The sequence below is a fragment of the Cynoglossus semilaevis genome, chromosome 16 (genome assembly GCF_000523025.1).
Source record: "Cynoglossus semilaevis isolate Cse_v1.0 chromosome 16, Cse_v1.0, whole genome shotgun sequence".
Classification (NCBI taxonomy): Eukaryota; Metazoa; Chordata; class Actinopteri; order Pleuronectiformes; family Cynoglossidae; genus Cynoglossus; species Cynoglossus semilaevis.
In genome coordinates, this window is record NC_024322.1 from 12,057,775 (window position 1) to 12,072,355 (window position 14,581).

General features: G+C 38.0%; 1 protein-coding gene across 2 annotated transcripts in view; it reads left to right on the forward strand.

Moving 5' to 3' along the window:
• The first annotated feature begins 576 nt into the window (after window positions 1-576).
• rbms1b (RNA binding motif, single stranded interacting protein 1b) overlaps window positions 577-14,581 on the forward strand; it is a 17,961-nt gene continuing 3,956 nt past the window's right edge. The window contains exons 1-7 of one of the 2 annotated variants that reach the window (XM_008328698.3): window positions 577-627; window positions 5,260-5,444; window positions 6,634-6,692; window positions 8,707-8,798; window positions 12,654-12,811; window positions 13,650-13,729; window positions 14,386-14,501. In XM_008328698.3, the coding sequence (XP_008326920.1) occupies window positions 577-627; window positions 5,260-5,444; window positions 6,634-6,692; window positions 8,707-8,798; window positions 12,654-12,811; window positions 13,650-13,729; window positions 14,386-14,501 (741 nt within the window). Of the gene's footprint in view, window positions 628-669; window positions 3,371-5,259; window positions 5,445-6,633; window positions 6,693-8,706; window positions 8,799-12,653; window positions 12,812-13,649; window positions 13,730-14,385; window positions 14,502-14,581 lie in introns of those variants that run through there. The other variant, XM_025063608.1, reaches the window with a different exon arrangement.

The window sequence follows — 14,581 nt, forward strand, 5'->3', positions numbered from 1 at the left end:
ACTTGTCAAAATTTCATATCTAATGGTATCAGACGCGGAACCGGGTGGAATGCTTGGTATGCGACATTTTATACACAAACTACAAGAGAGGGAAAGGTAGGTCTAAATGTCGTCGTCGTAGATAAAATTAGCAACTTAGCGGATCAAAAACAGAAATATGTGTTTTACTGTCCTAAACATTTGATACACTGATAGAATAATTTAAGTTTAAATGACCCATTTGTGTTTCGTAAAACCCAATTTCTGAGGATCACCCCTCCTACGACAGGTTGAATGGTTTCTTCCACCGTAGCAGTGCACGTCCTGCGCAGTCCCGACTGCAAATCAATGAAGCCAGTCAGGTCAGCAGCGGGGTTGGGCGGTCCAAGTTGGGACAATTTACGGAGCTTTCTGTCGCTGGAGAGTCGACGAAAACAAGAACATGTATACAGCTAATATGTACATAGACCTGTTTCTGTGTGTTTTAGCGGAGTAAGGAGGAAGTTTGTGTCAACTATTTTTTTCTACTTCTATGAGAAGTTTTGTGTGTTTTCATTTAGCTTAACTAAAAAGCAACACTCCTTTTTCGAGCTGAGGATGATTTTTGCTAATACTGGAAACCCACTGAGGACCCCATATCGCAAACAGGTAAACAAGCTAATATTTACATTAGCCCTAATCGAAACGTCCCTCAAATGAAAACCAAATATGCTCCTGTAGTTTTCTGGATCTAAATAAATCCTTCGCGTACAGTAAAAGATACGCTTTTACAGAAATAAACTTTCACTTATGTGTTTCTGTTATGGAAGCGCCGTGTTTACGCAGTCCGCTTCAGTTTGGACAATAATAAACATAATGAGAGAACCTGCAGCTCGGGCTGGGCTCCACGTCAGATAATGTTGTTGATACAGGCCGATGTACTGGGCTGATGCTGTCTAATTAATGTGCATGTGTTGTGTTTGAATATGCTTAAATGAGTCAAGGGATGCTGATGAAATCATAGTAACATAATCGTAAGCCAAATTAATGCTAGTCACGATATTATTGAGATGATACCTAAACCGAATGTATAAACTGAAAAAATGTGCTTATTGTTAAACGCAAATGGGCGGAACCCTTTCTCTATTTTTTCTCTCGAGAAAAAAATACCAAACTGAAGAAACATACGTTTCCACACTACTATTAAATAAATGTTATACATTTATTGTAATATTTATTTTTAAACTTTGAAAAAGGGAGTCCATTGTTTTTACAGATACATTTGTATCTAATTTATTTTAATATTGGTTATGTGACCACAAGGAAGTAACGTTGTTTTCACTGCCTCAGAATATGCTCTTTTTTACCTACATCATGACCTTTCCCAGAGAGGTTGGAATGTTGAATCAAGTTGAGTGTTTTACACTAGCCCACACAAGAAAATCCAAACACCTTTTGTTTTTTATTTGTGTCCAGGAGCTACCATATCCTTTCCCACACTCTTGGAAGGGAATAGTCAATTAGATGAGCCACAGCATGTAAACTCCTCACAGTGTGGTTTTAAAATACGGTGTATGTGTGTAATAAATCCCTGTTTGGTTGTATAAAGTGGACGTACCAGTCGGACTGCAAATATGAAGTAGAGGAAGTAAACAGGAAGCACTCCTTTAGTTTACAAAGTAAATACAAGCCCAAGGCGACGGCTCATTCCATTCATATGATATCAGTTTCAATTTTCATGGAAAAAGCGTCATTCCAGAGACATCCCACAACGTTATAATACAGATAAAATTAACAAGGTACTTTGATCAGTCGTCTGACTGTTGCAACCATATCAATGCTACTGTTTCTTTTATACGTTACAGACTTCACCTGTCAAGCTAAACAGAGGTACTTTCCATCAGTGTTTCGAATTTGCCACACTGCTGGTTAAAATAGATGTCAACATCATATTTCCGAATAGTTGATTTAAAAGACTACAGAAGTAAAGAACAAATTAGGTTAGCAAGTGAAAAAAACTCCTGTATTTGTTTCAGTCTCTAGCCAAACTAATAGACACCAAACATTGTGAAACATTTCACATTTGTTTAAAATTGAATATTTTAAATCCTGCCGTTCTAGAAAGACATGTAAAACATTCCGTACCGATCCTTTTTTCTCCTTTTCAGGAGTTTGAAATAATTTCATCCCATTTCATTTATTATGAGCATTTGAATCACTTCACAGTTGTGTGTCTTTAAACACTATTGGCAACACCTTACAGACATACGCACAGCAAAACACTCGCATTTTTCTTTACATTTGTTTGCAATCAATTTGAAGTTAATACATTATTTTAATGGGTTTTAATGTCTACAGCATAATGTTTGACTAAATGATGATTGAAGGAAAAATTCCCCTCAGAGAAGATTTGAATGCCCACATTTACACTGCCGTATTCAAGCCCTTCATCCTGTGGTTGAATCTCTATTGGGCGAGGCTTGTTACTGGATGCCTTATGCATTTCCAGCTCGGATATGACAGGCTCTGTTGGTCTGGAACTGGCTGATAAGATGCTGTCCTCTCCCATCGTGGTCTGTCACAGTATTGCATCTAGTGCATTCAGTCAGGCATATGAATGGCACCGGTTGTTACTTTAACATATACATAAAAAGAAACCAAAGGGAACACAGGTCTCTTGTTTCTCGAAGGACAGTCTTGTCCTTGACTTTATTCCACACAGGTCAAAGAGTCTCCAGTTTCAGTCATTGAAGAGAAAAGTTATATTAAATATATTTTAGTAAATACACCTGTTTGTAACTCTTTTAAATTGTTTAAATTGAAACTAGGTCAAACTGTATTTATTGAAAAAGTATTTAAGTATGCATGATTGAAATGACTGATGTGGTACTCATTGTTTTATTCCAGAATTATTTGCAGAATTAAATGGAAGAAATTGTTCCATAAGTAGAAGTTTAGCTGTTGTGTTTGACTTTGATTTCAGTAAACATATTTTTTTGTGATAGGACTAAGAATGTGGGTTTGTATTTAAACCTACCTGTTTTGTTTTTTTTTTTTTTTTCAATATTCAGGGACTATTGTTTCTGTGTCTTGCTGTCGGGTTCTGTACTTGCCTTTAAGCAAAGCAGGGAGTGCTTATTTTTTCTGTTGCAGTAAAATCATTTGAATCCCATGACCTGACATCATTATTAGGCATAGTAATACTAATTATTCTTATTAAAATAGTTATCATTAATATTATGCATACTGTGCCTTTTTAACTATTTTTACAGTGAAAGCATGTGAGGTAGTCAAGCAGCGAGTCATGAGAGAACATCCTGTAGGCTAAAGTCCAGACAAGGGTTTGCTCTCTCCTGTCACCGCCTCATGCCTGGGATTCCTTCATCTTCCTCTGAGCCTGTTATTACTCACAGTGAGTGAAAGAAAGGGAGAGACATGGACAAAGAGAGAGAGAGAGAGAGAGAGAGAGAGAGAGAGAGAGAGAGATGGGGTGAATGGGGAGCGGGGGGTGGTAGTATCAGATAGCAAAGTTAAAGACAAATCTCTGAAGGAGAAAGTGCTTTCACACACAGGACATTTGTCGCTTGTAAACATGAAACTATATATATATATATATAAGTATATATGTGTGTAAATATATATATATATAAGTATATATGTGTGTAAATATATATATATATATACACACACATATATACTTATATATATGTGTATATATATTAAGGTTCAATAATGTCAAGAGACTGTTTTTTTTTTTTTATTGACATACTGCATCTGCGTGACATCAATGTGACACTGACACCAAAGCTAAAAACTCTTGGCACCGACTGTGAAGGTAGTATGTTTATTTATCTGTCTAGTTATGCCTCCTGAATATTTTACACTGGACTTTTAATGCAGAACATAAATAATATAACTCAGGTGCAGTAATGTTTCAGATTCTGCTTTGTTGTTTCTTGCAGAATATGCAGGAAGTCTTTGTTATTATTGAATGGGAAGCGTTTTCAGGGATCGCTTTCAAAACAGTTCAAGCACACAGGTTCATACGTATATTGAGTTGTCTGATAGAACATTATTGTTTTATATACTGTACATTTAATTATCAAAATCTTTTAAAAGTTTCCCACAAAATTAAGTTAGGCATTGAGCTTATAAGACTCGTCATTGTTCATTGGATATAAGGAATGCACCTTGTGACACACATGTCTGGGCCTGTGGTTAATCACAGCAGGACAGGTCCATGTGAACTATAGCTGACTTGGACCTGTGGGGCTGTATACTTCCGACAATGTTGTATCAAAACTTTAATTATGTCCTGTTTTGATAGACAAGCCACAGATACGAAAACACAGCTACGTTTTGTTTGTCTCTCAAATAAACTTGCAAAGAAATCTAAGGTAAAACACAGGTCAGTGTTCTTGCCTTACAGCAAAACAGGTTCAATCCCGGATGCTTCTCCAGGTCATCTCTACGTGTAAGAGTTTTCTTTAGGTGCTTTCCTACCACAGTCCAAAAGATTAAAGATTAGGGATTAGATTAATTGGATGTGTTAAATTGACCGTGGGTATGAGTGTGAGTGTGAATAGTTGTCTGTACTGTAGCCCTCCCAGGGTTTGGTTTCACAACGGTGTATTTCCATCATTGACTGCTGCAAAACAGTGAGGGATTAGAAAATTTGAAAATGAATGAATAAACACAGAAAACATTGAATTTAGAGACTATCAATCAATAAAAGTGACTGGTGCTAATTGTCCTTCCCACAACTGTCCTTGTCTTTTTTCTGTAATATGGGTCATTCCCTCTTATTGTGTCTTTATGGACTTTACTTCCACTTTATATGGGTCATTCCCTCTTATTGTGTCTTATCTTTATGGACTTCCACTTTAAAAAAAAATCTACTTTTTAGTTAACTAGATTACATTATCTAATATAAATGACATTATTTAAGGTATATACTTATGTTTCACTTGTGGTTTTCTTTTTCTGATGACCAAACCTCATTCCATTTTTGGTCTTGTCCTTGTGATTTTAAAGAAGTGTACAAAAGAGTCTTATATAAAACCATAGTTTAAAAAAATGCTCTGCCTTTTAAAACACGCTTGTGTACTGCGTGCAGAACTTTGTTGGTCAATGCTGTGGTTCACATACTACCTGCTAGTATGTGAACCACATTTAAGCACATTTCTAAACACCACAACAATCACCAGTTTGTGTTCAGAGATTAAATAACTCTTGGCTGTTTTGATTTCTTTCATATTGTCAACCACTGCTAACTAAAATGTTGTTTTTTTCCTATTCAAGCCACTTGTTGCTACATTATCACACCCCATGGCTCCACCCAGCCCGAGCACCAACAGTAGTGCCAACAACAGCAGCAGCAGCAGCAGCAGCACGGCAGGCTGTGACCAACTCAGCAAAACAAACCTCTACATTCGTGGTCTGTCCTCGTCAACCACAGATCATGACCTGGTCAAACTCTGTCAGCCGTGAGTACCACGCTCCCATTGTTCGTTAGGGACTATCAGAAAGTGATTATTTTAGCTTATTTAGAACGGGTCCAATATTGATTCAACATGTAGTTATTGCTAGATTTAGCTTGTTTAACTCGTTTGTTTTAAAGGATGCAGCAGGAATACATTTGTTTCTTTACTAATTCTGGGATTTAGATATATAGAATGGGAATATATATCAGGAAGCATAAAATATGCAAATTTGTGATTATTTATGATAGGATGTCACAGTGAAGCAATATTCTCCTGCAATGGCTAATAGGGTATATTGGGGTAATATGGGGTCAGATAATAATAATAATAATATTAATGTCTGTGCATAGCTGTTAAATGTACCCTCAAAAATGATATCCACTATTTTAGATCACTTAATTTGAATATATAATGTGCTAATTGAAGAAGCTTAATTAATGATTACCTTCTGAATAATAAGCCATAAAGTTCTTAAAGGCACATTTTACTATATCAAGGAAACAGGAAGTGACATGTTACACCAGTGAGTTGGACACTCCCACATTTTTAGCCCCCTTTACAGTTGCTGTTGTTCGAGTGTTCACCAAGCTAACTACAAAGTGAGGTCAAATGCATTGTAGACTGTGGATTGTCGTCCCTTACAATAGGCTTATACCCATCAAAGTTTGTCTTTTGTGCTCAACATAAAAGCCCGACCTGTGACAATACAAAGCTATAGTAACAGAAGCCAATCCTCAGAACACAGGGAGTGTTCAGGTGCTTAAAATTATTGTATATGCATTTATTGGTTTTTTAACATGATTAATGTCTGGGAATACTGGGAATACTGCATGTTCTGAGAGCAAGAGCTCTCTCTTTGAAGTCCTCAAAACTGTGACTGCATGGTGAACGTTTCTGTATCCAATCTTTTTTAAAGTCTATTTCAGGTATCCATTGTTAAATCTGTTTCATTTTAAGGAATATAATGTTTAAGTTAGTCTTTTTAAACGAGCAGTTCAAACATACACTCAATGAGCTTTGCGGACATATAATGGGGATTTACAGCACCACGTGGAAACCGCTTCCTGTTTCGCATATTTTCTCAGTGATGTCATAGATTGTTGCTCAACCTTCTCTGACTATTGTCAAAAGCTCTGTCTGGTACATAATCCCTTTAACAATCCCTAAAAAGGCCTTTCCTCTCCTCCCCTAGGTACGGCAAAATAGTATCAACAAAGGCCATCCTGGACAAGACTACCAACAAATGCAAAGGTGTGACATGCTTTTGTGTTTTATTCTTTTCAACAACATCACACCTATTGCTGTATTTTTGAATAAAAACATTGGAGGTGCTGTTCTGATGCACCGTCTTGCTGTGAGACATGATGACGGTACATTTTCACCACATATATCCAGTGAATGGAAGTTGTCTTGATCAGATCAGATCAGATCATGTGGGAAAACAAGATAGCCAGGCTGGTTTCTCCCTGCTCGTGTTATTTTAGGCCTCAGCCCTTGTTTGTCGGTGTTTCACAGTTGTGGGTTGTTCCTAGAGATAAGGCCAACTCCTCCCCTTTTTAGTGAATGACACTGCTGGTTTTGTTCTGGTTCTTGCAAACTACCCACCTGGCCTGACTTTTTGCTCTCTGTCAACTGGGCCCTGACATGAATATTTTTAAGACATTTAAAAAAATGTCTTGAAAAACTTGAAACTTTGTATGACCCAAAAGGTCAAAGACTTTAATGCATTTGCATGGATTAATTTATTACAGATAAAAGTTAGTTTTATTTTCACCAGGTGCAAAGAGAAATACCTGCACATGTACAAAAATATTCAGTGAAGCATCATGAGACCGTGACTGTGTTGGTTGTTGTGATTTTTTCTTTACTCCAATAGCAGTTTGGATCGTACAATGGTAATTTTTAATTTCTGTACAATTTGCACATCATGCAAAAAAATGTTTTGATCACTGCAGCACTTCAAGCCTACAGTTTTAGCTCAATTTAAAACATGTTGATGTGAGTACAGACACCAGAGCTATCATTAGCTGTGACAGTCCTGGTACAGACAAACTGTGTGGCAGCCCACAATCGTCCAGACGACGGGGTTTAGAGTTAAAAAAAAAGTCTTTGAATGTTGAATATAATAGATTTACACTATGAGTTGTTTGAAGCTGTGATGTACAAATATTGATTAAGAAATCAGTATCTTTGTTGTTTAAGTTTACATCTATTTCAAGACACAGTATTTACAAGAAATACACAAATCCAACTAAACCAATTAGTTGTGTTTCATGTGAATCCATTCCCATTTATTAGGGAAACAGTTTACTATAAATAAAACACTTGAGAACCACCCAACTAAATTAAACCAGATCACATCAAGCTCAGGTCTGGGTCTGGTTGAGCGAGGCAGGTTGGCAGCAGTACTCAGTCTCCGGTTGCTAAGTATGTCATGATGTATGTCCCTGCACTTCTAGTTCCAGCCACAAGCCTGGATAAATGTAGCAGGTTAAATCGAGATCGGCATCTGTTGTAAAAACTGCATAAATGTCAGTTTGCATTTTACTGCCGTGGTGACCACTCATTTCATCCCATAACTTATGTTGACTTTTTTTGTCCATCCATATGAGCCCTGTGGCTGAAAGAGCCCTCACGTATTCTCTGTAATTTAGGTTAAATATAGCTGTTGACACGTGCGGGGCAGGGCAAGACCTATTGTTTCACCCTGTTTGTACCTCCCACGACAAAAGCTGACCTGAGTGATGAATGTCACACTGGTATCTGCATCCTCAGCATTTTCTACACACACCCACACATACACACAAAGAAGGAGGGGGAAGAGAGAGAGAGAGAGACTACTTTTTTTAATTGTTCACAATCTACCTGCACAGCCTTTTCAACTAAACTGGTCGACCACGATTAACCTATTAGACCCCCTCCACCCTACACTGTTCTCATCAGCAGCCTTTAAATCTATCTTAATAATTCAAAACACAGCAATATTGGCTTTGTTATCGAATCGGGGGAAGTTTCTCACATAGACGACATGAAGGACCAAGACACTGCTCAAAGAATCTAACCTATACAGGCCAATAGACCTACTTGCGTCCTCCTAGCCTTTCACATCATCTTCTCTAATGTCTTCCCTGTGTATCTTTAATTTCATTACCATTGGCCTCACAGAGGAAACACAGAGCCACATGTTTCGGCCTCATGTTGGTGCTTCTACCGTCTTTGTTTGTCATACACACTACTGTACTGACCGTGCTGCCTTTCTCCACAGGATATGGCTTTGTGGACTTCGACAGCCCGGCAGCTGCTCAGAAAGCTGTGGCTGCCCTGAAGACCACTGGTATCCAAGCTCAGATGGCGAAGGTGAGGGTTTAACATCTAATCCTGATATCACACACACCCACCTGTCACCCGTTAACACTGTTTTGACCACAGTCTGAATTGTCCGACAGATTACAGTAATGCTTGTTGTATCTGGCTGACTTCTTGTGTGTTCTCCCTGTGACTTGGTCTGTAGGCCACCCAGTGACTGGAATTTTAAAGAAAACCAGGCATAGTGTTTAATGTGCTCAATCATTTGCTCTCATTATAGATAGAATGTATTCATTTTAGATCTCAGTGATATTAAACAGATTAATTAAAACACACAGTAGAAAACGTATCTGCAGTGAGAGGTTGTGCCCTTTTTAATGAACATTTAAACAACAACTTTCTTGGATAAAAGTTTCAGTGACTGTTTCCTCCAGGCCAAGCTGAAATCTAGCTCAGTTTTTCTTTTCAGAGTAGCAACCATTCATTCATTTCATTAATTGGCACCTTTTTTAAGGTCACCATTTTTGCACTTTATTTTTATAGAATGGTGCAGATTTGAAAGATATGAACGTATGAAACTTAAACTATACTATTAATATATGCAAATGTTTGAATTATTTTCTGCAATAATTCAGGTCACAGGTAACCAATATGAATGTGCCCTAAAGTGACCTAAAATACTAAAAGGTAGAAAGGTTAGCCTATTGGAGTTTTTTCATCCACTGCCTTATGGATACATTTTGTTTTAGCAAACTGTATTAATGTCATGTCGAAAGTCTTTTCTGATGACAGTGGAAAATCCTTCCCACACTGAGGTCAGCTTCCAAACGGCCATGTTTGAATGCTGTAAAATAGAACCCCCACCCCAGTGAGGTCACTGTGTCCTTGTTTACCTCCTTGGGCAAAAAGCCCTTGAGACTGAGGAAGCAGATGGCGAAGCAAACATGGCCCATGTGTTCTTGAAAAATTAGCTTAGTTGCCTTATTTTTGACAACCAGAACCGAAATACTGAAAAAGATATCAAACTGATTTTTAATTTACTACGTCAACAATTACAAGTTAATCAGCGCTGTTCATGAATGAGAAGATAATTTAACATTTACCATCATTGAGGGTTAAATATTTCAGTTTACATCATAGTTTAGTTTGTTTTATTACTTTGACACAAATATTTTCTATGTAAAAATTCTGTTTGAACAACATTAGTTGAAATGAATGAATGCTGACGAAGCCAACTAAAAGCAGACTCTTTTAAAGGTGGCCTTGTCAAATCCCTGTACTGGGGCTAAACTAAACTTGGCTGAAAAGACACTCTATAGGCTTGCAAGTATGGTGCATGTTGGGGATTTTTAGCACCACCATGGAAACCACTTCCTGTTTCTCATAGTTTGACAATGATGTCATGGATTGTTGCCTCACCCTCCCCTCTCTGTGTTTCTGCACTGGTGAGAGTCTGCTATATTAAAACCATGTCCAGACTCCTCTTACTTACTGTAACGCAGTCTCTTTTAAAACGTTAAACTTGTATTCCTTCTAAAATTATTAATTGCAACTGTCAAAAAAGTTAGTGCACTTTCTTGAAAGTTAAACCTCAATCAATTTAAAACTTTATTAAACAGACTGTCAGAAGACAAATGCATATGTATAACGGAACAGACGAGTAATATTCTGGGGTTTGTCTTTTTAGGAATTTTACTTTTAAGGTAAAAAAGGAGCACTCATCAAAGGGTCCGCAAACACAGTTGATTCACATATCGACACTAAACATTGCTGGGAATCCTCTGTCAACTTCTTTTTTAAATTTTAGAAAACGATCAAAAGAATTTAGTTCTGTCACCATCCAATGTTAATGCTAGAAAATGTTCATGACAAAAAGAGAGACTGCGGTGTTTAAGAGCCAATGGCTGACGCCTCAGAATTCAACATGCAAAGCCATGAAAACAGTCAACAAACAAACAAACAAACAGATATTTGCAATTCTCTACTGTTTTTGTGTTTAAATTGTGTTTAAAAGTTTTTTTTTAATTATTGATATTGTTTAAGAATGGTTTACATTAGTATGTGTGTGTGTGTGCGTGTGTTGAAGTGCTGAAGGTCTATATATACAGTACATATAAAGGTATGTCAGCCAAAGATCCGTGCCAGGCTGACAGCAAGGTTTCAGACATGATTGGCGCCAATAGACAGATTATAGCATTTAGAGATTGGTGTTGTTGACAGAGCGGTGACATACCAGTGGAGTTATTCATTGCATGACTGTGTTTCTAAAGTCAATCCAGAAGTTGGATCCAGAACTATATATAGTATATGTGTGTGTATATATATATATATATATATATATTTACACATCCAGCACCTGCCAATGGACATCTAGCGACTATAAGAGGTTTTGTTCTTAGAACATTGTAATAGATTATCTATCTTCAATTCAACACATCTTAGAGTCTTTGTCTTTTCATAAATTAACTGTCTCCGTGCATCATGTGGACAGACAGGTATTGGTGCTTTTTAAGCACCTGATCCTGCCTCAGCTTGATACAGGACATTATCAGATGAGGGCCTATGAAGCAAAGCAGTAAATACTTCAGACATTATATCTGTCTCTGACGCCAGCAGAGGAAGTAAATAATTGTGGGTTGTTATGGTAACAGAAACCAGTGAAGGAAACTTAGTTCCTATACGGCAGTATATGTAAGAACCCCTGCACTTCATTCCTCCTTTCAGGGTAGATGTGTGAGGCATCTCGACATGCCTCTCTGCACCCTCTTCACTTTTACCTAATCAAAAGAGAGCAGCTCTGAGGGGCAGGCCAGAGTTTAATCTTTGTGTGGGGAAAGTCAAACGTTATTATAAAGTGTGAGAGTTCTCCTTCAGCCTCATTCTCACTCTTCACTGCAGAAGATTGCCGGGGCTTAATGAAATCCCTGACAAAGGTCCTACTTCCTGTTTTAATCTGCCCAGACAGTAACCCTAAAGTAACTCATTACTGATTTAAAATCCAGTGGTGACACAATGAAAATTCCCCTCTCAAACTGTTTCATTGAGTGTTAATTATGGTCCACTGCGGTTGGTAAATCTACGCAGGTCTTTTGCTGATTGTAAATGCAAAGAAAAATTGATGAATAGTAATGGAGGGAGAGAGGCTGCTCCCTGGGGACATGTAGCCGACGCCTTTTGTTTCTGCTGATGCATTTAAAACAGCAAAAATTCAGCTGATGTGAGTCTTACGCCGCCATAAGATGCATGCAAATCACTAATTATCACTGTTCACAGTGACCCTTTGCTGCATAAAATTCCCAACAGAGTAAGTAAGCAACAGACATGAACAATCAGGACTATACTAATCCCCATTAAAGATTACTTAGTACTCCAGGGATAAACTCTGTGTCGATTTTAAAAGAAAGCAGCTTCTTCTTCTACGTGGTGACATTGATAAGTTGAAACGTGATCCAAATAGATTGACAAATGTCCCCCCCTACAGCTGACATGACATCTGTGTTATCATCATTTTAGCCATTTCAGGCTCCATCATTATGTCAACCCAAATTTTTTAGGGTTGTCAAAATTAATGTATTATTTGCAATAAATAATGTGTGAAATTAAACAGACACATTTTTTTCGCATTTTATGTATTATGGATTTTTCTTGAGTAGTCATGATTAGTCATTAATATCCATAGCCACCCTGTATTAAATCAGAATACATTTTTTAAATTATTACACCACCTCTATGTTTTTATATTTTAGGCTCCATATTTGATGTTCTAATTTTGTGTTAAATATACAAACTCAAATGACTTGCATGTGCGACTGTATTTGGCAGTAATTACTGATCAAGATCCCAATTCCTCTCCTTTGATTATGTACAATGGGGGTCTCACCAGCTCTTTCTTCCTGCTTCTCTTAGCAACAAGAACAGGACCCCACCAACTTGTACCTCTCCAACCTCCCTATGTCCATGGACGAGCAGGAGCTGGAGAATATGTTGAAGCACTTTGGTCAGGTCATATCCACACGCATCCTGAGAGACTCCAGCGGCGCCAGCAGAGGAGTGGGCTTTGCCAGGTCAGTGCACTGTCGGTGAATAATGCAAAATGAACCCTTTATAAGAAATTTCCACTGGTGGCAAAATGAACCCTTTATAAGAAATTTCTTATAATATAATTGTAGCATTTAACAAAAAAAAATCCTTTATTAGCCCCAAAGTGTCATTTAAAGTGAGTGAGAGGAGTTTTTTGTTATTGGTCATGGCTTGAAATAAAAGGTAGAGTTATAAAAAATCTGATTGTACATTTAACCTAAGTATTTCTGGTATATATATAAACTAATAATACTGCATACATTAAATGCATATGAGAACAAAATAATAATAATATTTTCCAATTTTTTTATTTATTCAGCATAAAATTACCATTATGGTGATACAAGGAGTTGGTGTAAAATGCTTCAACACAGTCATTCGATTCATGACAAGAGGTTTTATTAAGCACTTATTGTCTATTTTATCTCATGGTAAACATTACAAGGCGGTGTTTGACGTTGGCTATTCAGAAAGAAAGGTCTACTTATGGCCAAATGGAAACCACTTCAAAATGGTTTCACAATGACTGCACCATTTAATTATAGTGGAGCCGCCTGCTTCCGTCACTCTTGTTTGCATAACCGGACGTTTGACAGAAGCAAAAATAACATACTGCATCTTAGGAATGCTTGTGTGCGTGGGTGTGCGCTGATAGGAAAAAAAGTGCCAAGACCGTACCAGTGCTTTTCCACGCTGAGGATGCACTCCCAGTCAAATGTTGACCAGTCAATTAACAAACGTTTCCACCGACACACAGAAAGTACCGGACTCTCCATCACCAACGTAAGGCTGAGGTTTTTCTTTGTCTTATTCTAACTTCAGAATGGAGTCAACTGAAAAATGTGATGCCGTCATTTCTCACTTCAACGGAAAGTTCCTGAAAACACCGGCAGGTGTTCCAGGTAAGACGCATCATATAATTACACTGTACCAGCTGTACCAACATATCTGTGAGTTTTATACATACCATATATATATATATATATATATATGTATATATATATATGTATATATATACATATATATATATATAAGAGTTCTACCTCGTGTTATATATAATAGAAAATAACAGGAAATGTCACACAGTCACTGGATTATACACAGTCCTAGTGGGCGTGGCTGAATAGACAGGATGAAGTGGTCAGACAACTGATTCATGCTTCCAGCAGGAGTCAGGGAGTCTCCGGCTGAAGAGCTCATACAGACTCAGCCTTTAGTGGCAAAGCACAGACAAAGAAACGGAGGGAGGGAGACAGGGTAGGGGAGGGGGAGGGGGCTGCTCGATGGCCTCCACTCCCTCACTAAGCTTTTTAATTGGATTATTAGACTGAAATAGTCTGTGCTGGCCGTGCCTCTTTTAGGAAGGGGAGGGGATTAGAGCGCCACAGCTGCCAAATTAGATGTCTGTGTTCCTAGGCTGACTAGTAAATGTACACTCCCTGACTTTAGGGAGGAAGTGAGTGGCTGTATGGTGAGCAGCAGCAACACTGTTGGTGTAAATGTTTCCATTTATGACAAACACTCTTATTTGCCACGCTCTTCTCTTCCGTTCCTTTAGCACCATCTGAACCCTTGTTGTGCAAGTTTGCTGATGGAGGGCAGAAAAAGAGACAAAGTCAGAGTAAATTTGCCCAGAATGGGCGGGGCTGGGCGAGGGACGGTGACTCAAGACTGGTAAGTGACGTCGAGTCCCTGACAGACGGGAACAATGAAGTAAAAACATAACAACACCTCGTTCACGTAGAACAGCGGTT